The sequence below is a fragment of the Azolla caroliniana genome, unplaced genomic scaffold, assembly GCF_043228905.1.
Source record: "Azolla caroliniana isolate FFs.n. ecotype wild unplaced genomic scaffold, voAzoCaro1.0.p SCAF_7, whole genome shotgun sequence".
NCBI classification, from domain to species: domain Eukaryota; kingdom Viridiplantae; phylum Streptophyta; class Polypodiopsida; order Salviniales; family Salviniaceae; genus Azolla; species Azolla caroliniana.
Genome location: NW_028230442.1, coordinates 21,721,370 through 21,747,639, shown reverse-complemented (window position 1 = coordinate 21,747,639; position 26,270 = coordinate 21,721,370). Strand labels below are relative to the sequence as shown.

The 26,270-nt window shown below is 39.2% G+C and overlaps 3 protein-coding genes across 3 annotated transcripts; 1 reads left to right on the top strand and 2 right to left on the bottom strand.

The window, feature by feature from the left end:
- Nucleotides 1–551: 551 nt before the first annotated feature.
- On the bottom strand, nucleotides 552–3,949 carry LOC147862318 (uncharacterized). Its single transcript, XM_087322301.1, has 2 exons — nucleotides 3,795–3,949; nucleotides 552–2,984 (listed from the first exon to the last, which is right to left on the bottom strand). The coding sequence occupies exons 1-2, from the start codon at nucleotides 3,864–3,866 to the stop codon at nucleotides 618–620; spliced, it is 2,439 nt and encodes an 812-aa protein (XP_087178427.1). The 5' UTR covers nucleotides 3,867–3,949; the 3' UTR covers nucleotides 552–617.
- A 12,219-nt stretch (nucleotides 3,950–16,168) lies between these two features.
- LOC147862317 (pentatricopeptide repeat-containing protein At4g13650-like) lies at nucleotides 16,169–18,289 on the top strand. Its single transcript, XM_087323097.1, has one exon. It carries the CDS (start codon nucleotides 16,169–16,171, stop codon nucleotides 18,287–18,289), a length of 2,121 nt encoding a protein of 706 aa, XP_087179223.1.
- A 2,192-nt stretch (nucleotides 18,290–20,481) lies between these two features.
- Nucleotides 20,482–25,781, bottom strand: LOC147862316 (uncharacterized). The gene is made up of 4 exons (XM_087322867.1): nucleotides 25,640–25,781; nucleotides 24,268–24,561; nucleotides 21,378–21,557; nucleotides 20,482–21,266 (listed from the first exon to the last, which is right to left on the bottom strand). Exons 2-4 carry the CDS (start codon nucleotides 24,499–24,501, stop codon nucleotides 20,745–20,747), a joined length of 936 nt encoding a protein of 311 aa, XP_087178993.1. The 5' UTR covers nucleotides 24,502–24,561; nucleotides 25,640–25,781; the 3' UTR covers nucleotides 20,482–20,744.
- Between the last annotated feature and the right edge of the window lie 489 nt (nucleotides 25,782–26,270).

The window sequence follows — 26,270 nt, the reverse complement described above, 5'->3', positions numbered from 1 at the left end:
AGCATAGCACTTCCATATTGATTGTTTGTTCTAATTTCAAAGACCTTTCCATTTCCCCCATCACCACAAGCAACCAAATACAGATAGACAGCTTTATAAAGGGCAGATTATACAACCTCCAGTGGAAAACATTGATCGAGTTTCAAAAAGGCAGAGGTAATACATGTGGATTGAGCTTGTCAGTTGTACACATGGATCAAGCTTTGCATAAAATACATTGGGTTACACATAGGTTCAAGTGTAAACTCTTGACTGTAATATTGATATCTACACGACAGTCAAGGATACACGAACATGATGTTGATATTGTTGTGTAACTTCAGCACAAGTATGCTATATAATCTCTTTGCAGATGATATACAAAAATTTCTTTGATCACATTGTGAGTAAGCACGTATGTGAGTGCATATGTGTGTGTCTTTGTGTACGTGTATGTGTACGTGCAACATGTGTATGGGCATGTGTATGCCCATGCAGAATGTGTATTTGTATGTGTATGCCCAGAATGTGTATTTGCATGTGTATGTGTGTGTAATGTCTGGCATTAGGTATCCGAAAACAAGAGATGTCATATAAAATATGATCATACAAGTAGAAAGCAAGCTGAAGAGGAGTAACTATAAAATGATATTTTGTGAGTGATCCTGTGTATTCGATTGTGATCCAAAACAAACTCCCTCCATCAAGCTTTTAGTTAGCTGAGAAAGGTTCCCAACAGCCTCTCTTGCTGCCGCAAGGGCTGCCTTCCTGTCAATCACTCGTCCTTTTACTCTCTCAACTTCTTTAGAGCTTGTTGCAAGTAACCCATTATCATCACCTTTCAGAAGAAGATCATACCTATCATGTTCTACTAGATTATTTTCTCTCCTCAACCCATCAACCCCATCATCTTTTACAAGCACTTCTCCTAATTCAGCAAGGTTTTTAAGAGCTGAAAAGGCAAACTCGGCATTAAGTTTTGCTGATTCTAGTTCAAGACTTGCTATAGCCTTCTCGGCAGCGCTTTGATCTCCATTTCTGCCTCCCTTTTGTGATAAAACATGAAGCATTCTTAGACCATTTGCTTCTTCTATCACCTCTTCTCGTAACTTTCTAAGCTCTGATTCTCGTACTTCCATCCTTTGAAGAAACTTGTTAAGCTCTTCATCTTTAGCTCCAAGGTCCCTTTGTGCTTTCATAAGTTCAACTTCACTAGCCTTTAGACAATCTTTTAGTGCCTCAAGCTCTGCCTCTGTTTCTTGCAGTTTGACGCTGTCAGTTTCATTCTTGTTCTTCAAAAATCGAATCTCAAGTTCCTTCTCAAGGTTCTTTCTGTTCGAAGCAAGAAGCTGATAATTAGCTTGAATTAGTTGAGTTTCACTATTTAGCACCGCAGCCTTAGCAGGACCAGATGCATCTGCCAAGCTTTGAGAAAGTGTTGCAATTTGCTCAATAATTGATGTTGCTTCAGATAGTTTTACATTTTTCTTATTCAGATTGATTGTCATCGTTTTCAATAGTTCTTCTTTCTCATCAAGCTGAGAAGATAACTTTTCAAGCTTAGCTTCCTTTGCCTCCATATCAATACTTAGCTTAAAAACCTCATTTTGCAAGGTTTTGACCTTCTTTTGTGTTTCCTGCAGCTCTGCACTTTTGTTATTCAAAAGTTGCTGATTTAGCAAATAATCTGAATTTAGCTGTTGCAACTCCATCTTTGCAGAAAGAAGCTCAGCTTCCTTCAACTGTAACAAAAGCTGTGTATCTGATAACTCAGAATCTTTTTTTTGTAAATCTAACCTCAAATCATTCACCTCATTTATTGACTCTAGTAAAGCTCTTTTTTTCTCTTCGATTTCAGATTTCATAGATGTAGCTTCTTGTTCGCCTTTATCCCAATCTACCTTCAAGTTCTTATATAATTGTTGTATGGATTGATGTTCATCCTTTTCTGAGTCGAACTCCTTCTGAACTTTATACAATTCTCCCTCTAAGTTCTTTAACAACGCCTTATACTCCAAAATCTCATCTTGTTTCTTTTTGTTCTGCTTCTCTTGCATATGCAACTTGCTATGAAAGCTTTGTATCTCTTGCTTTGATGATTCAAGCTCACTTTGCACCTGAACAAGTAAAGCCTCAACACTTTTCAGCTCTCTCTCCACGGTTTCCTTTTCATACATGCTATTGGACAACTCTTTGCGCAAGGTCTTCATTTCTTCCTGAGCTTTCAGCCATGTTATAGCTCGTTCTTCTACGTCTGATTCAGCTTTAGCTAGTTTCTTCATTTGCAAATCTATTTCTTTTTCTGCCAAAACTAGACTACTTTCTCGCTCTTGCAAAACATTCCTTAGCTCTTCCAATTGAGCGGCTTGTTTTGATATAAAATCCCTTGCCTGAGCTAACCTTGAAGACACAGCTGCGAGCTCCCTAGAAGTCTCTATTAATCTATCTTCTTTAAGCAACAAATCCCTTCTTAAAACATCGAACTCCTTCAGTTTAGCATTGAAAGTTACCCTTTCTGCTTCAATTTCATCTTCCCTTTGCCTTACAATTACTTGCAACTTGCTTAGTTCCATTGCTTGCTGAGCACTATTCTCTTTGGCAGAAATAAGTTCTTGCTTAATTCTGCTATGGCTGTTAAAAGCTAAATCCATTTCCCTCTCACGTATGAGAAGTGACGATTTGGCATCCCTGAGAGACTCTTCTTCTACTCTAAGAGAATTCTCAAGTGCCCTAAGTTCATCCTCTTTCATTTTTAGCGCATCAAATGCTTCTAACACAAGAGTCTTCACACTGGCCAAGTCCAACTCATAACCTCTGGAATCAATAACCAATTCACCTTCCAGTTTCTTGCTCTGTAAAAATAGTTTTTCAAGAGCAGCCCGAGTGCGATCAGAAGCACGTTTGTTGCTACCATCATTTGGAATCTTTGGATTGCTGCTGAGAATTGCCTTCACATGAATGGGTCGCCTTTTCTTTTCAGACCAAAATGAGTAACATTGCTTGTCCTGCTTGTATATACAAAGAATGAGAATCTCTCTCTCTCTCTCTCTCTCTCTCTCTCTCTCTCTCTCTCTCTCTCTCTCTCTCTCTCTCTCTCTCTCTCTCTCTCTCTCTCTCTCTCTCTCTCTCTCTCTCTCTCTCTCTCTCTCTCTCTCTCTCTCTCTCTCTCTCTCTCTCTCTCTCTGTGTGTGTGTCAATGATAGAGATGGCTATGTACTAGCTGTAGAGCACTTCATAAATGCCAAAGACATGCTTTGCATAAAGACAATACCTTTTCCCAACATTTGGAAACTATTGGAAAAGCAAAAGCCAGGAATATATGGAGAAAACTAAATTTCTTTTACCTTGAATCTCATCTTCAAATCCTCGAGTTATCTTGTTTACATTTTATGATGAAAGGTGTATCAAATAATACTGTAGATAAAACCTTGGCATAATTCACGCCCCTTCACAAATAAATACTTGATTATCTGTGCTTAATAGGAATACCCTCTCCTTCTATTTTCTTAGTTTTCGTCTTTACACCTTAATTGACGAGTACGGTAAACAAAAACCATGAATAACGTTACCTGCTAATTGACTTAAAATGCTGTCAAAATCAAGAAACACCATTAAACCTTCCTCTTCAAAAGAAGGGAAAGCAAAGAAACAGAGACTTTAACGCACTCTCTCTCTCTCTCTCAGTGAAATAATGTCAAAAAAAAACCAGTAACACCATTTAATTTTCTTCCTCATCCAAAGAAGGGAAGGGAAAGAACAGAATCTTTAGCACTTCTATCTCTGTCTGTCTCTCTCTGTCTGTCTCTCTGAGTTACCTTGGAAGCCGTTATCTGAAACAGAGCCTCAGGAAGGCTGAGGAAGGTCCTGCAAGGACTTGCAAACGCCATGGAGGCCCAAGAGGGATCGATTCACAACTTCATCCTCGATAGAATCAGAAGCAGAAGCAGAAGCAGAAGCAGAGGCAGAGGCAGAGGAAGAAGAAGAAGAAGAAGAAGAAGAAGAACAGGAAGAGTTATAAGGAAGGGAAAATCCGAGAGACACGTGGCGTCTCCTCATTGGCCCTGCCACGTACTCTGAGAAGGTCATGTTCACACGCGTGGCACATATGTACTCCCCCTTGACACGTGGAGGCTTCCATTAGTACACGTGGCGGCTCCTCATTGGTCCAGGGAGTTCATGAGCTACACAAGCGACATGTGGCAGCTTCTCATAGGTCCAGCTATTCACACGTGTGCACGAAAAAACCGACCCACAAGCGACACGGGCACGCGAAAGCGGACGCACGAGTGACATGTGGCGGCTCCTCGTTGGTCCAAGCCAGCACTTCCCATAAGGTCGTGTTCATATGCGCAAATATTGGCATATCATTCGCTCTTCGCCTTGAGAATAGGTTCTGTTACATGCATAACCATAATTTATCCCGTGGTAGTTTGTAGCGTAGTATTCTGTACACAAGGATAAGAGTGTTAGGGTTAATTGAGAGTGTAAAGAATGGGTGCGGGGGGGTTACTTTTAATCCTAGGGATCGAAACAACCCTTAAGAGCCAATTGTGAACTTGATTGGGGGCCTTCGATCTGGCTATAAATATGAGGCATAGTTATCCTCATTAGATACATTGTTTTACTACATCGAGACTGTGATCTTTGTGGTGAATGGACTCTTGTGGCGAGCACATGCCAGTATCACGTACAACTCGACGCCATAGTTGTGGTATAGAACATTGTTTAAGGCTCGAGTCTGTCTTGATCCATTTGCTCGGGGATCATTGATATCCTTCTTTCTATCTCTGTTTCTTTATTATCTTATTTATTTCCTTATTTTATGCTTAAATTATAATACATAGCTAACAAGCTCTAACTGGGTTTTCGTAGACTCTGTTTGCCAAGTTTCAAGATCAAGTTCTTGCTCACCAACACAAGCAATTGTTACATTCTAAACCACAACAGGAAAACACATTTGCCTTTATCTTGTTCTCCCGTAAACGCTTAAAACACCCCTAAGGGACCCAAGCCTGTTCATAAACCTATCATGATTAAACTAAGATTGTAGTGTTCTCGCAAGCCCTATGCTTTCGTAACACCCGTGTTGTGGGTTCGAATCTCCAATTATGTTGCGCTCATCACAAACCTCCTCACTATTTCCGATTACTTGGCCCATATATATAAATGCGTTTTCAACGTTGGCATTGTATGGAAATGTTTTCCATTATTCAACTATCGAAAAAGAAAGGCCATGTTAGCAAAGTGGACAAGACCCAAGCTTAGAATATTGCCTTCAACAACTATGCATGAAATCATGACTTGTTATTGATTTGCTCCAAAAGAAATGGCAATGCAACATTTGACATTGTAACATTTTCGACAATGCAACAAACTGAAAACATAATCTCATCTAATTTTAAAACTAATGAGGAATAGAATATTTGGATAACTTATGATAAAATAATGTTAATAAATGAATATGTCATCTCGTATGTATAAACATGTCATCTTCCCATAATATTATGTGGACTTATGAAAATGTATTATATTTTGATTTGAGACAATATTAACAAAATATTTAGAATGTCAATGAGCCACCAAATTAGAAATTCACCATTCCAATAGGATCGAGACACATTTAAAAAATACATATTGCATGAAATTGTAAGTGGCATTTCAAATCCTAGCATTGGTGGTAAATATATGCATCAGACATACGCACATTTCTCAAACGATCACCATAATCTTTTATCTATGTTATGGGACACAAATCAAGTTTACTTCTTAATGATAAATGAGATCCAACTTTACAATATCAACATTTCTTGTTGTTACTCAAACGAACAACATGAACCCTAAACATGTCTTATCTTGTTTAAAATATCACAATAGCAATGCTCCCACCAAATATGCCAATGATCACCACGATTTCCATTTGTCATAATCCATTCAATAGTAGTTGTAGTGCAATAATGAAACATGGATGTCATTTATCCTATTAACTAAAGTGTCATTTTTCCTCTTGAAATGCATAAAGCTAAATTCTTAACAATAATGGATAAAGGGTTGTGACCCCACAAGGGCAATAATATTTACAATGGTTCTTGAACTTTAAGAGCCACTTTTCAGCTTTCACGCTATATATTAGTTTGGTGGTAACCTAGAATGCTATTAATCTAAAAATTATTGGGTTCAAACTCTATATAAGACAATATTGTAGAGCTTAGTCGTAAGAATTGACACATCCATTTGTGTTTCAATATATGTATTCGTTACGATAATCCATGGATACTATCAAACAAGATCCTATTTCTCATACTCCATTTCTACCATAAACTCTCACTACCTTGCAATAGGGGGAGTGAAGCCTTGAGAGAAAACAAACTCAAAGGGTGACAAATGTTTCCCCAAATAACAATGTCCGAAATCCCCCATTAATGTCAAGAAGGATTGGCTCTAAGGGCTAGTTGATCAACGAAAATATCAATGACAAGGGCAAGCAACTTCAAGTGCCTTTTGAGAAACAAGCATAAAACGTTGTTTCTCGCGAGACAACTCTTCTTTGTAGGTGGCAATTTCTTGTTTGTAAACCCTAGCCGAAAAAGTAATTTGTCTATCAAATTGAAACAAAACCTTGTTATGGTGACACAAGGTTAGTTTCACTCAATGATGTGAATATCATAATGACAAATTTTTACCGAGCAAAAGGAAACTATGAACCATGTATCTCTTGCCATTGACGACCAATAGATTCAAAAATTTTATCATAGGACTTTATCCATTGATTTAAAATGTGTGGAAGAACTTAATCATGGGAAGTTCAAGCATAGTGCAATAAAATTATATTTGTGAATAGACTTAAAAAGAGGTCCTCCATATGCCAAGATGGCTAGGACACGTTGCAAAAAACATTGTTTATATATGTTGAGCATTGGCGTATTTTCACTTTAGGGAGTTTTGCAAAGGCTTCAAAAATTATTTTCTTGCCAAGAGTGTAAGGTCTCAGTAAATGAAAAAAGAAACGTCATCATTAACTCAATTGGGTAGGGTACAACAATCACAATGGTGCATAGAAACAAAGAAATATAGGAGTAATAATGATAATGAAACTTTTCTTTACACTGATATAATGTGGATTGGGTATTTGTCGTCTTCCACAAGCAACCATTCTCATGCTATTTAGATTCAATGAAACATAGCATCACAACAAATCTAAATTGACTATGACACATTTGTCGTGGACGTTTCTTACAACTAGCATTTGATCAAAGTTAAAACCATGAAGAAAATAAGATGAAGTATAAAAGGCAAGTGACAACAACCTTTATAAATATGAGGTGTGTGAGTGAAGCCAAAACAATGATCTAGGATCATAAACTTTCAAAGATTTGTGAAGTCAACTAAAACAAAGAAGTGACAATCGTCTTGGGTGATTGGGAGAAGTATTGCCATGTTTGAGAACAGACTTGTACATGGATTTCAATAATCATATTTTAGAAGTTTGAGTGACCTATTAGAATGTTTACATTGGTAGGTATTTACTTATATTGTTACTTAATTGTCCAAAATTACTATGATTTAATGAAAATAATTTTTTTGGTTTTGCATTACACTCATTAAGAGTCTACATATTATATCAATGTCGTAGAAAACCAACCCAAATCTATATAGTGGGAATTTTAGCAAAGCTCATAATGGATTTAGAGAGTAATAATTGACAATGGGGATACATATTCAAAGGTACCAATAGGGCACAAGTAGATTTTGCATCAAGTTTGGCCAAGGGACAAAGCTTCTTGAAAATCATGACTTATATTAGGTTAGAAATACAAAGGAAATTATGAGGATAATTTTACGAACGCCTTAGGACTATAGCAAATAAAGAATCTATGCAACATATCCAAGTGGAAGAATACTAACAAATGAATGAAAATAAGGTTGGCTGAGGTAGTAATGAGCAAGTTGATGATGCAACAATTTGGAAAAAATGAATATTGTGAGAGTGGTTGAATAAAAGATGAAGCAAAGTTTAAGATATTAGGTGATGCGATAGTGTGGATAAAGGTTCTCAATGGACAGTGTTGGTGTGAATAAAGACCAGTCGATCCTCTATCAACCATGAGTGTGATGAAGAAGTTAATGCATTACTCACATTAATTGATAGGGCTAGCAATGTACTCTATTAAAGGAAACTTAGTTAGAGATCCGAGTTTGGTTTTCCATTTTAAGCCACTTAATTGAAACTGTATATGTTTGCTTTAAAGCACTTGTGCCACAATCACTCTACGGCCGTTGTGTAGATAATCTTTCTCTCCTCATTTATGTCGTTGTGGTGTTATTTGTTTGTACATGACTAATATGCATGCAATAAATGGAACTACCAAGTACCAAATGGTTGTTTCCACCAATGGCTTCCAAATATGTATAGCTGTGTTACAAGTTAATTGCCATGTTAAAAGAGTTGATGGGATACTTTTGTTGTAAATGAGGCGGTGGGGACTATGATCACTTTGGTGAGAAGGCCAGAGTGAGTTTTGCTGAAATTTGTTGGTCTTTGATGTACTTTGTTTGCTAACTAATGCGAAATATTGTTTTTTTTGGGAAAAAAAAATGCATGCAATATTTAACACTTATGGTATTTCATCGTCCTTAAGCTCACTTCATACTAGACTATTTAACACTTATGCCTTCCAAATCAGTGGATAGGTAAACAAATGAATGGTAAGATAAACATCATGAGTTTGTTAGTTGAAACTATGAAGAAATATAAAAATGAAACCATGGGATTGATAGGTTAGGGTATTTACTTCAATTTGGTTGAGGCATGTATTAGTATAGACTAAAGAGAAGAAGTTGGCCCCGATATGATTAAATGGAATGGAAACAAGAGAGTGAGACAATGCATTCGTTGTCATGATATGGCAAGACTCAAATCCATGACCTTATGGTATATGGGTCAAGCTCTTAACCATCACACCATCTATTGTAATTCATAGGATATTATTTTCATTTATGTTTTATTATAAGAAAGTAATGTATATTCCAGATTTCTCTAGAACATTCTAGAAGTTTCAGGATTACTCCTGACAACACTATAAAAGAAGGCACTAGGCATTATGTTGAACCAAATTGGTTCAACACCAATCTTAAGCCTCTTAGCCGCTTGTACTTATCTTTTTCACATAATATATTAGCTGTTGTCATCATCTTTCTCTCTCTCTCATCTTCGCTATCTCTCTCTCTCTCTCTCTCCTCTTCTCACTTCCTCTCTCTTGGGAATCTTACGCAGTCCCGTCCTCTTAGTACTAATAGTACTGCTCTTCTTAGTACTAATTCCATCTCTGCTTTAGTACTATTCCTGACAATTTGAACCAATTTTTTCTTTCCTCCAGCCTACTTGTCGTTCTCCCTCATCCTCCTACCCTTTTCCCTCTACTATGGCTACTGTTAGCGCCCAAGAATATCAATCCGTTTTCTTAGAGTTACAGTGCCTAAAAGAAAAGTTTGTTGCCCTGGAAAAGAAAACCAACGGTTGATAGTGGATCTGCAACAAATCGCTCTCGAAAAACAACAAACGCAAAAACAACATTGGGAGTTAGCGTTACGGGTACAACAACTTGAAGCAGTGTTGCAACAACAAGGATCAAGTCCCCAAGGATTTCATAAAGAGCCCAAGATTGGACTTCCTGTGAAATTTGATGGAACGCGATCGCAATTCCGGGGATTCCTTAATCAGGTACGCTTAGTCATCCAGATGCATCCTTCCCGATATCCCACTGATGCATCTCGAGTCGGCCTAATAGGCACGTTACTTAGCGGCTCAGCCTTGGCATGGTTCGCTCCGCTTCTAGAAAAACAATCACCCTTGCTTAATAACTTTGAAGATTTTATTGGTGAGTTTAAAGACTGCTTTGGAGATACCGACAACATCAGGACGACGATCAACAAGATCCGAAGATTGCGTCAAGGCGATCGTCCAGCCTCTGCCTACGCGGCGGATTTTCGTCTACTCGCCTCAGATATCCCCTGGGATGATCAGGCCCTCATGGAGCAGTTTCGCTACGGCTTGCGCAATGATGTCAAAGATTTGCTTTTAACCTTCCCCAAAGAACCAAAGTCTCTTACGGAGGCAATCAGTCGCGCGGTCCGATGCGACAACCGCCTTTTCGAATGGCGTTCGGAACGTCAATTACAAATACCACGCTCTCGGCTGGAACCCACATACGCCTCAGTCACGGCTAGACCGTTTGCACGCGATGTACCTCAAGCCAATATTCCGACCCCGATGGAGATCGACACCATCCGTCGACGCGGCCCGTTATCGGGAGAAGAAAAGCAACGATGACGTGCCAATCGATTATGTCTTTATTGCGGTGGACCAGGACATATCGCCATCAATTGTCCCCATAGGCCTAGAAGACAGGTAAATCAAATCGTCGCCTGTACTAAACCCGAGTCAATTCTTCCCTTCGGAGTGTCTGATAGTATTAATAGTACTAATAGAGTGTCAGATAGTATTCATAGTACTAATAGCCCAAGTATCTCAAACAAATTTGAAATCCTTAGTCAATTAGATGAAGAGTTAAACGATTGAGTCCAGCCAAAATAGGAGCCGTTTGGTTGGACAACAACCCTAGATCTGTACAGCCCATTAGTGGCTCCATTCCTTCCAAGCAAGTTAGCAATGTGTTCCTAGCCCAAGTCATTGTTAGTACTAAAAGTACTCCCCCAGTACCCGTCCTAGCACTCTTAGATTCTGGAGCTAATTCCTGTTTCATGGATCGAAATTTTGCCCAAGCTTCTCAGATATCCCTAAGAAAACTTCCTTGTCCCGCATCTGTAGTAGTCATTGATGGTCGTCCCATTGCTTCCGGGAATATTGTAGAAGAATCAGAACCCATTCAAGTTGTCCTAGGTAGTTTTGTGTGTGTAATATCATTTAATATAATTAGTAGTCCAGAGCATCCCATTGTCCTAGGATTACCTTGGTTTGAATTACATAATCCAGCCATAGATTGGAGAACAAGAGAAGTCCGATATCGATCACCCCAAGAACCTACTCACCGAGTTTCGACCATTTCACTCCATCAATTACGAAAAGAAGGACACAAGGAGGCAATGTTCCTATTTGCAATATCAGTACATCCTTCCAGCACTATTAAGAAGGACTCCTCAGTACAACTTCCGACAAAATATCATCCTTATGCCGATGTATTTGACAAGGTAAAAGCCGGTACCCTTCCTCATCACCGTCCCTATGACTGTCCCATCGATTTACAACCAGGAACCGAGCCACCATGGGGACCAATTTACAACTTGTCACCCACCGAGTTAGAAGTCCTTCGAGCCTACATAGAGGAGAACTTGGCAAGCGGGTTCATCCGTCATTCGAAATCTCCGGTCGGTGCACCCATCTTCTTTGTCAAGAAGAAAGATGGCTCACTTCGTCTCGTCGTTGATTACCGCGGATTGAATAAGGTCACCATTCGGAATAGGTATGCACTTCCTCTTATATCAAGTCTTTTAGAGCGAGTTAATGGTGCCAAGTTTTTTACAAAAATTGATCTACGAGAATGGAAGACCGCCTTTCGCACGCGGTATGGGCATTTCGAGTATACTGTTATGCCGTTCGGCCTAACCAATGCACCCGCAGTCTTCCAACACATGGCAAATGATATATTCAGAGACCTCTTGGATATCTGTTTGATCATCTATCTGGATGATCTATTGATTTATTCGAAGACCCAGTAAGAGCACGATTCTCATGTACTATTAGTACTAAAGCGACTCCGCGAGAATGATCTTTATGCCAAGCTAGAAAAATGTAGCTTTGACTGCAAGCAAGTGGAATTTCTAGGCTACGTCATCTCCTCAAAGGGCATCGCCATGGATCTAGCTAAAGTTCAAACTGTACTAGAATGGAAAATTCCACGGTCGGTACGAGATGTACAATGTTTTCTAGGTTTTGCTAACTTCTACCGTAAGTTTATACAGGATTACTCGAAGATTATTTTACCCCTCACACAACTTACGAAGAAGGGCCAAGCATTTCTTTGGTCCATTGAAGCAGATATGGCTTTTCGGCATCTTAAGAAAGCCTTTACATCAGCACCGATTCTAGCTCATGTGGATACCAGCAAACCATTCATCATGGAGGCCGACGCTTCAGATTTCGCCCTCAGTAGCATCCTTTCTCAACAAGGAGATAAAGAAGAGTTGCATCCGGTGGCTTTCCACTCACGCAAATTCGATGTCGCGGAAATCAACTATGAAATACATGACAAGGAGTTATTAGCCATCGTGGATTCATTTGTGCAATGGCGGCATTTCTTAGAGGGCTCTCCACATCAGGTCATTGTCTTTAGTGATCAAGAACGCTCGCGTACTAAATCGACGGCAAGCTCGGTGGGCGCAATTCCTCACGCGTTTCGACTTCAAAATCACATATCGACCGGGGAAGCAGCAAGGAAAAGCAGATGCACTATCACGACGTTCATATCTTGCACCTCGTCCTGGTGATCCAACATTTGATAATCAAAAGCAAGTAATCTTGGGACCAACACGATTGCACACGACGCGGATTTTTCACACCCCGATGGATTCACGGATTACCGATGACATACGTGCAAACTTGAAGACGGATAGTTTTGCTCAAGACATCCTGGCGCACATTGATACTTCTCGGGCATCTTGTTCTCAGTCTCAACAACCAGGTATTGACTACCGACAATTCGAATATCATGATGGTTTGTTATTCTTTAAAAAGCGCGTATATGTCCCCGATTGCTCTTGTCGCCTTCAAATCGTCCAACATTGTCACGACACCCATACGGCGGGACATTTCGGTAGTACTAAGATGTTGGAGCTAGTGCAACGATCTTTTTGGTGGCCCCACATGCACCGTTTTGTCGACGACTATGTTCGGACCTGTGATGCTTGATGTCGAGCAAAGATGCCACGACACCATCCATATGGCTTGTTGGAACCCTTACCGATTCCAAGTAAGCCGTGGCAGTCTATTTGTCTTGATTTTATCATAGATCTGCCGATCTCGCAGGGGTTCGATGCTATCTTAACCGTCGTCGATCGATATACGAAGATGGCACATTTTGTTCCGTGTACTAAGGCCATCACTAGCGAGGAAACCGCCGCCCTAGTCATGCGTGAGGTATTTCGGCATCATGGCCTCCCAGACAGTATCATCAGTGACCAAGGACCGCAATTTGTCTCCAAATTTTGGCAGCATCTCTTCAAGATGCTCAAGGTCTCTTGCAACCTCTCCTCCGGCTACCATCCTCAGACCGATGGGCAGGCAGAACGAACAAACCAAACGTTGGAGCAATATCTCCGGTGTTTCCTGAGTTATCAACAGGACGATTGGGCCGAGATTCTCCACTTTGTGGAGTTTGCGTATAATAATGTTGTTCACTCCTCGACTCGAGTCTCCCCATTCTACACTTATACCGGTTCTCATCCTCAATGGTCGGTGATCGACACCTTGGAGCTACCTACCAATCCTCGTGCCGGGGATCATTTGGAGAGACTACGCAAGATCTAGACAGATCTCTCGACTCATCTTCGTCATGCTCAACAGACACAGAAGACTTACGCGGATCGTCATCGGCTTCCCTCCTCTTTTGCCATCGGAGATCGAGTATGGCTCTTACGTCGTCACATCAAGACTACTCGACCGTGCGACAAGTTGGATTATCGACGACTCGGTCCTTTCCGTATTACGGGTAAGGTTAATGATGTCACATTCCGCCTTGATCTCCCTTCGCAGCTTCAGATACATCCGGTTTTCCATTGTTCTCTTCTTGAACCTTATAAAGCAAACACCATTCCCGATCGTGTTACACCACCGCCGCCCCCGCTGGAGTTGGACGTCGGCCCGGTGTATGAAGTTGCTGCCATCCTCGATTCCAAACTTATTCGCAACACCATTCCCGATCGTGTTACACCACCGCCGCCCCCGCTGGAGTTGGACGTCGGCCCGGTGTATGAAGTTGCTGCCATCCTCGATTCCAAACTTATTCGCAACAAACTTTATTATTTAGTTGATTGGCTTGGTTATAGTCCGAGCGAACGCACTTGGGAACCCGTCAAGCATGTTGCCAATGCTCAGGATCTGCTTGCTAATTTCCACCGAAAGTATCCGGACAAACCCGGTCCGCAATCAGCGCCGACTCGTGGCGCCGACTCGTTCCACTCGTCGTCTTTAAGGGGGAGATAGTGTCATGATATGGCAAGCCTCGAACCCATGACCTTATGGTATATGGGTCGAGCTCTTAACCATCACACCATCTATTGTAATTCATAAGATATTATTTTCATTTATGTTTTATTATAAGAAAGTAATGTATATTTCAGATTTCTTTGGAACATTCTAGAAGTTTCAGGATTACTCCTGACAACACTATAAAAGAAGGCACTAGGCATTATGTTGAACCAAATTGGTTCAACACCAATCTTAAGCCTCTTAGCCGCTTGTACTTATCTTTTTCACATAATATATTAGCTGTTGTCATCATCTTTCTCTCTCTCTCATCTTCGCTATCTCTCTCTCTCTCTCTCTCTCCTCTTCTCACTTCCTCTCTCTCGGGAATCTTACGCAGTCCCTTCCTCTTAGTACTAATAGTACTGCTCTTCTTAGTACTAATTCCATCTCTGCTTTAGTACTATTCCTGACATTCGTACACATGGTTCCCTGTATAGAAACAACGAAAAGGAGTAGCGATGACATGCATGATTTGTGCACGTCGATCAATATTATTATTTTTTGATGCCCTGTCACACAAAAAGAGTTGGCGTAATATACTTGGCATACCAAAATGCCTTATATATCCAATGCCATCAATTTGTCGACACCTACAAGGATCACTCTTTTCACGATTGTACACACCATATCCAAGAGTCGAGATTGACATGGTTCATAGGTATAGAAACAACGAAAATCATGAGTACCAATAACAAACACGATATTCGTGCACATCGATCCATATTATTTTTCTTGGGTACATGATAACATATCCTCTGCAAAGAGGTATTGTAATATACTTGTAGGCATATCAAAGTGTCCCAATATACAATGTCAACTTCAAACTATCGACTCCTACATGGATCACTCGTTTTATGATTGTACCACACCATATCCAAAGGGTTGAGGTCAAAATGGTTCATCGATATAGAAACAATAGAAATGAGTAGTGACGACATGCTTGATATTCGTGTGTATTGTTTGTGGGATATGTGGATGTGGGCATATACTTGCTAAGAGTTATTGGAATATATTTGGCATGTCAAAGTGCCCCAATATCCCCAATTGATAATCTCAACACTTCAAATCCCTAATCGATGATCTTGACACTTCAAATCCCCAATTGACGATCTTGGCACTTGAAATCCCCAATCGACTATCTCGGCACTTCAAGTCCCCATTTGATGATTTCAACACTTCAAATCCCTAATCCCCAATCTACAATCGATGATCTTGGCAATTGAAATCCCCAATCAATGATCTTGATGTTTGAAATCCTCAATCAACGTTCGCGACACTTGAAATCCCCAATCAATGATCTTCATGCTATCCCCAATCTCGGCACTTGAAATCCCCAATCAATGATCTTGGCACTTGAAATCCCCAATCGACTATCTCAGCACTTCCAAGTCCCCAATCGACGATTTCAACACTTCAAATTCCCTGTCTCCAATTCCCAATCGACAATCTCAACACTTCAAATCCCTATTCCCCAATTGAAGATCTCGACACTTCAAATCACCAATCAATGATTTCAACACTTCAAATCCCCAATCTCTAATTCCCAATCGACGATCTCAACACTTCAAATCCCTAATCCCTAATCCCTAATCCCCCATTGACGATTTCAATACTTCAAGTTCAAATACCTAATTGATGATCTTGACACTTCCAATCCCTAATCGATGATCTCGGCACTTCCAATCTCCAATCGATGATCTCGACACTTCAAAGCCTCGTTTGATGTATTGCGCAACAAGGAGACAAGAAACATTACAATCTGTATTCGAGCGGTGTGATGGGTTGGGTGTGACACGGCGACATCGGGCAAAGAGGAGAGTAGTAGTACTCTTGGGCACTTTGTATGCTTGCCCATGGGCATTTGTCAAGCCGGCCATTTGGGTGAACATTTGATGGGACTAGGGTTTAGGGTTTAGGGTTAGGGTTTTAATGATCCTGCAAGAAGACCATGAGAACACCATTCAGACCTTGAGCAGGGAAGGGAAGCTGAACAGGGCAGTGGAAGTTCTGTTCCACTCAATCCCCTCTCCCTCACACCACACTTACATCTCTCTCCTCAGAGCCTGTACAAACCTCAAGTCTCTCTCTCACATACACCATGTCCATGCCCATTACCATCTGTACAGCGGCAACAACAGAGCTCTGTATTTGCTCATTGGAAGCTACCTTATTGTGGCCCTTGCCAAGTGTGGAGCTCTCTCTGATGCCCTCCATATCTCACATGGGTTGCCTTCTTTTCATAGGTCTGTCTTCTCATGGACATCCATAATCTCTTCATGTGTAGACCTTGGTCATGGCCATGAAGCTCTAAGGATGTACGGATTCATGCTCGAAGATGGCTTCCGACCCAATGGGTTCACATATGCTAGCTTATTCAAAGCGTGTGGCATCATTGGGGACCTCTCACAAGGGATGAGGCTGCATGCAGATGCTCATGTGGAAGGAATCTTATCTCATGAAGACCTTTTTGTGTGCAATAGCTTGTTGAGTATGTATGGGAAGTGTGGTGGAATCAATGAAGCCGAGTGGGTATTTCACATGCTGCCTAGACGAAATATAGTCTCATGGTCGGCGATGTTGTCAATCTTTGTGGAGACAGAGGATTCGGCTTGTAAGGCGTTGCGACTTTATCGGCAGATGAGAGAAGAAGGCGTGGATCCGAATGCTCACACTCTTGTGTTTGCCCTTCAGGCATGTTGTGCACTATGCCTAGTTTATATGGACTATAATATGATGCAGATCCTAGTTAATGCCAATGGAGAAGAAGATGCACCGATCGGTGTTTTCGAGATTGTGCAAGGTGTGCATTCATATGCTCTTAGGAAGAACTATGCATTCGGTGCATTTGTGGGCACTTCCCTCCTTGGTGTGTATGGAAAGTGCGGGGCAATTCGAGAAGCAGAACACGTTTTCGTTGGTGCCTTGATTGAGAATGAGCACGATGTCGTGGTGTGGAATGCGATGTTGTCGGTTTATGCTGAACAAGGCCATGGAAAGGAAGTTTTGCTCTTATATAGAGAGATGATTATGAGGCATGAGAAAGAAGGAGGTGTTTGTGCCAATGACCTATCATTTGTGATGGCATTAGAGGCATGTGGCATCCTTGCAGAGCAAGAGGAAATGTTGTCAATAAAAGGTGGGGCTTCAGCTGAAATTGGCCGAGCTATTCATTCAGACATCAGAAGAACCCAATATGCATCTGATGTGATGGTTATGACTGCCCTTGTAAGCATGTATGGGAAATGTGGGGTTTTGGGTGAGGCTGAGAATGTATTCTTCTCGTTGCTAGAACCCAACATCGTGACATGGACTACCATGCTTTCAATATACACAACTTGGTGCGAATCTGAGAATGCATTGTGGCTATACCAACATGCTCTACAAAAAGAGCAAGTGGGCATGAGTAATATGACCCTAACATGCATTCTACAAGCATGTGGCATTTCCGGAAACTTAGACATCTCCCAAGAGGTTCATTTTAGTCTTACTTCGGCCGGATATGAATCCATACCTTTTGTTGCACCAACTCTAATCCATGCATACAGAAGCTGTGCAAGAATGTCAGATGCACAAGCAGTCTTTCTTAGCATATCGAGGCCATTATTGGAGGCGTGGAATGCTTGTATTGGAGTTGGAGGTATCCTTGAAAGCTTAAGAATGTTTGAGAGGTTAAAACTTGGTGGAATTGATCCTGATGGAGTGACCTTTGTTTCTATTCTTTCAGTGTGTAGCCATGCTGGCCTTGTTAGTGATGGTTATCACTACTTTGATTCAATTAAGACAAATCATGGCATTACTCCAGACACAAAGCATTATGGAAGTTTGGTTGACCTTGCCTGTAGAGCTGGGAACATCGAGAAGGCATATAGCTTTTTGACACATATGCCAACGGAGGCTGACTTGACTATTTGGCTATGTCTTCTTGGTGCATGTTGTGTACATGGGAACTGTATAGAAGTAGCAACAAAGGCTTTTGAGAAAGTTGTAAGCTTGCAACCTGAGCATGGTGCTGCTTACATATTGATGTCAAATGCCTATGTTATAGAATAAACTAGTGGCCATTTGTCACTTAAATCTGCAGCCATTGGCTTTCCATGTAAGCCGTTGGTTGAAGGGTCAAGTCTCATCACTGCCTGATACACTTGATTAAGAGAAGAAACAAGAGTGTACATACAAAGCACAATGTGATACAAATTGGGGATGACTAAGAGACAAGACGAGACATTATGTGCAAAGCACAATATGCGGTATCCTCAAATAGACATATTGATATATTTTTAATGTCCATTGGAGACTGAATTTAACCTATGGGAAGGGCCAGAGTACAGGGTGAGGATCAAACCTCAGTCTCTCATTTTCATGACTTCTATGCTATGGTGCCAACCACCAAGCGAAGAGCCACAGAGAGAGAAACTAAAGGTGATATAATACAAGATTCCCAATGGAAACAGAAAACTATATATATTGACAAGGGCTAAATGTCCTAAAGATGAGTGTATTCCTGGACTCATAGGCCTGATCTACCTTTGTAAATAGATGAATGGAAGCTTTCAAGTAGACTTGTGAGTTCCAACGACTAGCAAACAAGGATGTTAATCTACTCACTCGATGTATTCTAGCATTTTCAGAATTAGTGTGTATGAATGATCTCCAGAATTTTAGTACAGTAATGCTTGAATTGTATTCAACACAATCACTAAGATAAACATAGATAGACGCATGTCTAGGTGCTATATGCGTAATGTAAATGTTTTTGTGAGCACCACATATGGCTTGTAAGCATGTCTAAGCTACATTGTCTACAAACTGAACCAGCAAGGATGAGTCAATGAGAAATCACATATAATAAATAATAAAGGCTTTGTGATGTACAATTTGACAATCATGATTCTTCATTTGTATGAATGATCAACATTCAAGATGTTCATTGCACAAATGGCTTGATGTTCTATATTATATGCAAGTTTCCTCGATGGTGAAATATCTTGACGGGATTGTGGACATACAATGGAAAATTGTTCAAAGAACAAATGAGATCTTTCACTTTCTTTTCTCAAATGAGATTATTGTAAGAAACTAAGAGTGAAGACATGCAAACCACAATTTTATGCATTGCCTTCTGATTAATCATAAAACTATGTGTATTGTCTAAGGATGGGTACATTGTATTTGTAAGATGTAATGAATTTTGGGCTTATAGACGGCTTTCCACTCAATTGCACTTTGAAAGAGAGGTTTTATTATTGTCCTTGGAGATCAAATGAGCTATAGAATTAAAGTGAAACATTCTCACATTGTGTGTGGAGTTAATAAGTTACACTAGATGTTTTGACAAGGTTACTATTTTCTTCTCCAAACTAGTATCACACACTTTAATGCAAGTTGTGTCCAAGATGATATGTTTATTTGGTCCCATAGATCAAAATTTGCCTTGTGGACACTAAAAAATGTATTCAATTCAAGTTTGTGTTCCCTGTATTTTCAACCTTCACTTATCCTTGCAACGATACCATATGTAAATTAACATAAGTAATAAAGATGATTAAAAATATAAATATTTGAACCCACAACATTGAGTTGACAGACAATAGCTTACAATTTGGGTAAGCTAGTTACGATAGTAAAAAAGAAGATAAGGATGAGTAGGGGACATGATAAATAATGCAAGAATAATGCAAGAAATTCTGTGAAATTATATCAAAAGGTAAAATCAGAAAGAAGAAAGATTGCCTTTTGGTGAGGCAATGATAATTAAGTTGTCAACGAAGTGGCAAAGTCATCGTAGCATTTTTTAATCAGCGCATAAATTATCTTCAAAATGAGCAGCACATTCTATGGGCTTATCTTTTTGGCATTGTCTTCACTATTACACCATCCTATTCATATGTTTAATGTGAGAATTATGATTAGATAGAGACAAATATGCAATCAATTGATAGGATTGTTTTAACATTCTTTTATATGATGATCTATTAAGGCAACGATTATACATTGTGCTTTAGCATGCATTATCTTGTTGAATTATCTAATAGATATTTCCTGGGAAGCACATGTTTCATTATAATGGACTATTTAGATAACATGAGAGACAGTCCATTTTACACCCATTACAATTCGTAGGGTTTCCCAACACATCCAACTGCACAAATAGTCACCTTTTAAAACCTTTTTCGAAAGCAATGTTGAAGACCTGACAATACATGAGAAACCTGACAGCATATCCAATTCATAGGCTGAAAAAATATGGTAATATAACCTTACAGAGGTCGATTTTATTTCTAATCATGAATGTTGCACTTGTAAAGAACAAGTCTGAGTTTTACATGGAAAAGTCTTAATTTGCAATATTAGATTCGACCACATGTGTGTTTGTCAACAACCAACTCCTTTACAAGTTGGCAAAAATGCAAAAATGTGTGTTACAGTTATATATGAGCGTATAAATATACAACGATATACTCATAAGCTTCTGTGCAAAATTCACAAGAACAAAGACCGTGATGTATTAGGATACAGTGACAGAAGATTGTTGGGAGAGGCGAAATAGAGGGAATGCTGGGGAAGTCAGAATACCAAGGATAAACCAATTAAGCCCAAAAAGTAACAAAACATCGAGTCCTCGCCCACCATTTCTTGTTATGAGAGAATGTACAACTGACTTCAAGGATCCACATGCAACCATAAATACAGCCACTACAAGGGGTCTGCATGGCTCTTCTGCATGCCATACAATGACTGCAACAAGCATAGACAGGAAAACACTGACCATTGTGGATGACAATCCACTATCTTGAATTCCATATTTCTCATCAATATGTTTGACATTGCGACTGGATGGATCGTCGATTTTGAAATCGGGCACTGATGGCATTTTGCTGGCCATGTTTCCAGGTTCAACAAATAATTGATTTGAAAATCCTACATCATTCACCACAGACGAGACAGCTTCTTGATTCAAGTACAAATGAGCCAAGCTTTTCTCTCTGTGTGTTCTCAGAGTCTCATTTTCTTCCTCCACTTCTATTACCTACAGAAAATAACGATGAAAATCAGCAATAACTTCTTGCTTTTGAATATTATTATCATTACTATCTTAACAAAAGAGCAAAAAACATGTTGCTTGCAAGTTTGCCATTACATGCAGTTCGAGTGCTTTATAGTTCTTATGAATCCTGTCCCTGACTCTTTCAGCCTTGTTCAGCAACTCACGCAACTGCATGTTCTCAGCTTTTACTTGTGTCAACTCATTTGCAAGTTTCATACTTCTTTTCTCAGACTCGATTTGAAGTTTACGGGTTTCTTTCATCTGTATTTCTATCTGCATTTGACAAGTACATGTTTCAAGTTGTTAATATAACAAGTACATCTTTCTATTTCACATTATATGTCAGCATCACAAATCACATTCTCCGTTATTTACATGACAAGTTTATTCTTCTGTTTTGAATTATATGTGATAGCACTGCAAATTATATTTCTCTTGTTTAATCAAAAAAACGCGTGTTATCGGCAGATGAGCAATGTATGCCACCCGCCTCATATTGTTGACCAAGGTACAGCCAAGTAGTTGTTCTGGCGCATGCAAGTGGAAATGAAGGTTCACGAGGCAACATGTGCCAAGTATTAAGTGTGGACAATCTCTTTGTTGCTGCCTTGAACCACACTGACTGAATTATTCTTGACAGTCAAGTCATAGAAATGCACTTTAAACGGGAAAGTTATTCCAATAGATTCTCATAAGCTAGTCTCAACATTATTTTTGGCGTGTTCCAATTATTACAGATACACCTGTACAGATGAAGCTAAACCATTTTGGCTTGGGGGGACATAAATTTGACAGTTTTAAAGAAATAGAGAATATAATGCATTTTGCTACTTTCCAGGTTTAGAAAATAAAGATTTAGGTAATCATGGGGAATTGCGTAACATATTACATGCAGGCATTGGAACGTGGGGATCAGGATGACACCACATATACTCAGAGATGAGAAGCTTGATGGAACCAACTAGTTTGTTATGGAAGTTCAAACGCTGACTCATACAAGCTGCTGCAAACATACTTTGGGAAATGATAAAAAGCCGATAGTAGATGTGATTGATCCGAATAAACCTCTGAGGATACTGTTAGGATCGTAACCGGCCACAACCAGTTTCTCGTATGCGTATTTGGACGCAAAGAAATGAGCAAAATAATGCACAGACAGAAAAACGAAGAGTAGAAACGAAAAGATACAAAGACACGAGTATTTTAACATGGAAACCCGAAAGGGAAAAACCACGTGGAGTCCACAAACTCCAAACTAAATCACTATGTTGAGAGGAAGTACAATAAGAAACTCTGAGGCAACGACCTTGAGATCTTCGTCTGACAGACAGACGGTTATAGAGTAGACATTCACTAACTCTCTCTCTCTCTCTCATGCTAGAAGGTGTCTTGGACTACTTTTAACTCTAATTTGATAGTATCGTCAAAGTGCCCCTGCCACATGGATAACAAACTCTGCCTCTAACTACTATCCAGAAAGAGAACGACGAAATTTGAGTATGGCTGTCATAATTGTGGCATGTGAGTGTGTTCATTAAAATGTCAGGAAGTTGGAATTGTGGGAGGAGTTGTAGATTGGGTCACAATCAATTTTCTCCCTGGAAGGAATTAGAGAAAGGCATATGGGCCACTTTGTTCTATGAAAAATGTTCAAGAGATGAAGTAATATCTACGAGTTTGGTGGCTGCTTTAAATTGGGTGTCAGACAGCAGTATTCGTTCTTGAACAAATGTGTCTGACTTCAAAGCAGCAAATTTGGCATGCTGTTCTGATTAATGAATGAGTTTTAGATAGAACACAATTCCTATTAGAAATATTGAGAATCGATTAGATAGATATATAGAGTTACAATCACAGTGATGGATATATGAAAAAAAACTTTCTATTACTTATGAGAGTAGCTCACAATGGTAGTTCACCCATGCGCTCACACCTTGAAAAGCTTATATGGGATCTGGACCAGCTCAATACAAAATTAGTGGGGACCGATAATAGTCACAGCCACTGTTTAAGAGAGTGGATTATATTCTCTCATTAAATGTGCAAGTCAGTTGATAATACTGGAGATATTCCTATTCTATCAAGTGACTTGTCATTTAATATGACCCAGCAGCTCCTTAGATACAAGCTAGTGCTAGATAGTATTTATCTTAAAGTCAATGGCACATACTTCAAGACTAAGTACATCGTAACTTGCCCACAAAATATTCTTCTAGTTGACTTAATTAGTCAATCCTATTAGCCTACTTCGCTCTTTCCTAAATACATGGTGTCCTACTCATCTAAGGTTTCCTAGATTGATACCTTATCGACCCATATGGTCGGGTTGCACAATAGCTACTCCTCATTTGGGGCGCTATCACAAAATGTGCACTCTAAGAGTACATATGGGGATAAATTGACAACTTGGGGTTGATCATTGATTATATCCAACAATTCCAAACCAGAATGTTTCCCATTGCTATTGCCTTTAGTGGGTTATGGTGTGCAATGGCCAAAAAGTGTCCAGTGGATGGCACCAAGTCACTTAAGACGCAGACCAAAAAATAGTTGCTCTTGGTAGTGAAAGATGCAAGGGAACTTGTCATTCATGGTGAAGCTCACCTTTTCATGAATCAAGATGGAGCAAGTCTGTCTTCACTAATGACAGACAGATCAGTTTCTTTGTGGATTGCAGGTATCACCAATGTCCAACCAACCAAGAAGAATCTCTATGTTAAAAGGAAGGTGGGTGAAGGTCTGAATTTAGACCAGCATAAAATTTTCTACAGTTGGCAATGTGATGCTTTCTTAGGCGGCATATCAGTAGAAACATTAGAAGGTCACAACAACTAATCTGGAATGTAGAAGTAGGGTGCTGACGATGAGACAACACCCTCATAAATATGGGCATGGGCATAGGAGAGAATATAAGAAAAGATGTAAATTTGAAAGAAATTATAATGCTAAACAAGGATCCATTAAAGAAAACCATCACCCTTACCTTATATTCTTTTAACATTGACTTGTATATTTGAATTGGCACAAACAGTATCTTCATACTAATATAGCTAATTCCAGCCCATAGCAACATGTACGCTCTGAGGCAAAACCAAAACAAAGAACACCAAGGTCCTGCCAAATGTGTAATGAATCGCATTAAGATCTCCCAAACTGACGTCAAATGTGGCATGAGAAATAGTCGTTTCCCCATAAGGAACAATATTGACATCATCATGTGTAGAAAACAATTTCTATTATTTTTTTCGGTGCCTCATTCATTATATGCTTGAAGTGCCTGGATGACAAAGAAGAAAACAGCAAAATTATAAGAAATGGCATACCAAATTGTAAATCAAACCAATGATTATATAAGTTAATATATACACAGTCAAAAAACAATACATACAAGTTAAGAAAACTAGCTGCAAGGAACATAGTACTACAAGCATTCATAAGTGCATCATCATAGAAAAAACCCCACCATTGAAAATGAATTAGCTCCACTGTTTATATAACTTCTCTATATAGCATGCAATCCAACCTAGATTTATAATTACCTTATTCGTAATATTTTTAAACATCCATTGAATTTACCACTAGAGAAGGCAATAAAATATCTTATAGTGATCATCAGTTATAAACTTTGTGGTTGTATATACATCTATCTGGACACACATGGTGGATCTACGGTTTTGGAAAACAAATGGATGTATTAAAAAGGTTTTATGCCAGTTTTTCCTCAAACTGATGACAAGTGCTGCTAAGCAGTGCAGTTATTTTTCTTCATGAGAAATAGGAACTTATATTTTCTTTTTATGCTTGCCTCTAGGACAGTGCTATCAAGCAGTGTGGTTAAGTTTTCTTTGTGAAAAATAGGAATTTCTGTTTTCCTTTATATTCTTCTAGTTGTTGTCGTTTGGAAATCCATACAGTTATTACAGCATATTCTTCTATTCTGATGAGTAGCATTCTGAGCCTTAAATGACCCCCGAAAAAGTTCCTCTTTTCTAATAATTTAAGGTAGATTACGCAAAAGCATATACCACTTCTCTTCTTCTTGTTTAAACATATATGTTCTGATCAGAAAACTTTTCTTCTATTTGATGCCTAAGTGATTTAGGGCTTTTCTTTTTTCCATCCTTAAATTTGAGTCTAACACAAATGATGGACGTTTTCAAATTCTTCAATCTCGAGCATGGGTTTCTCAAAATTTGCTTTCCATTTTTTGAAAGATTTTTGTCAGATCATTCACTTCAATCAATTACGCACAAACTTTGGTCTCCAGGCAAGAAACTCTGCTTCTGTCTCTCTACTACTACCCAGAGAGAAAATTCACCCAAAAACTGGCAAAGAAAGAAACCATGATCTCTTACCTGTGTTTGAATCAATTGCTCAGCTTTTCATCGATCTTCTCGACCAATTCATAAAAGAACAAAAATAAAAATGAAGAGAAAAGATGCTCTGTTCCTGGGGCGTGTGTGATGGTGTCGGAAAATCTAAGTGATAAAAGGAAGAAAAAATGCACATGGATACATATATATATATATATATGTATACATACATACATACATAGTATGTACGTATATATGTATGTATTCATATACATCTACGTGTACACATATATCTACATATGTGTATACATACATACATACACATACATACATACATACATACACATATGTATGTATGTATGTATGTATGTATGTATGTATATATGTATCATTGTATGTATACATATACATATACACATATATATACATATATAGATATGTCTTCATCCACGTGCTCTCCTTTTGAGAAATTTGATCACAATTATTAGAAATATATGAATATAGATTTTTGGTTATTGAGAGAATAGGGTCCCCATCTCAAACTTATGAATCTATATGCTTCTACTCTCCTCTTCTCGTGCATATATGTATAGGAAAACAAACGGAAGTTTAATGCTCCATCTCTTGTTCGTGCATATACTCTCGCCTTGTGTCGAAAATTCGCTCTCGTAAT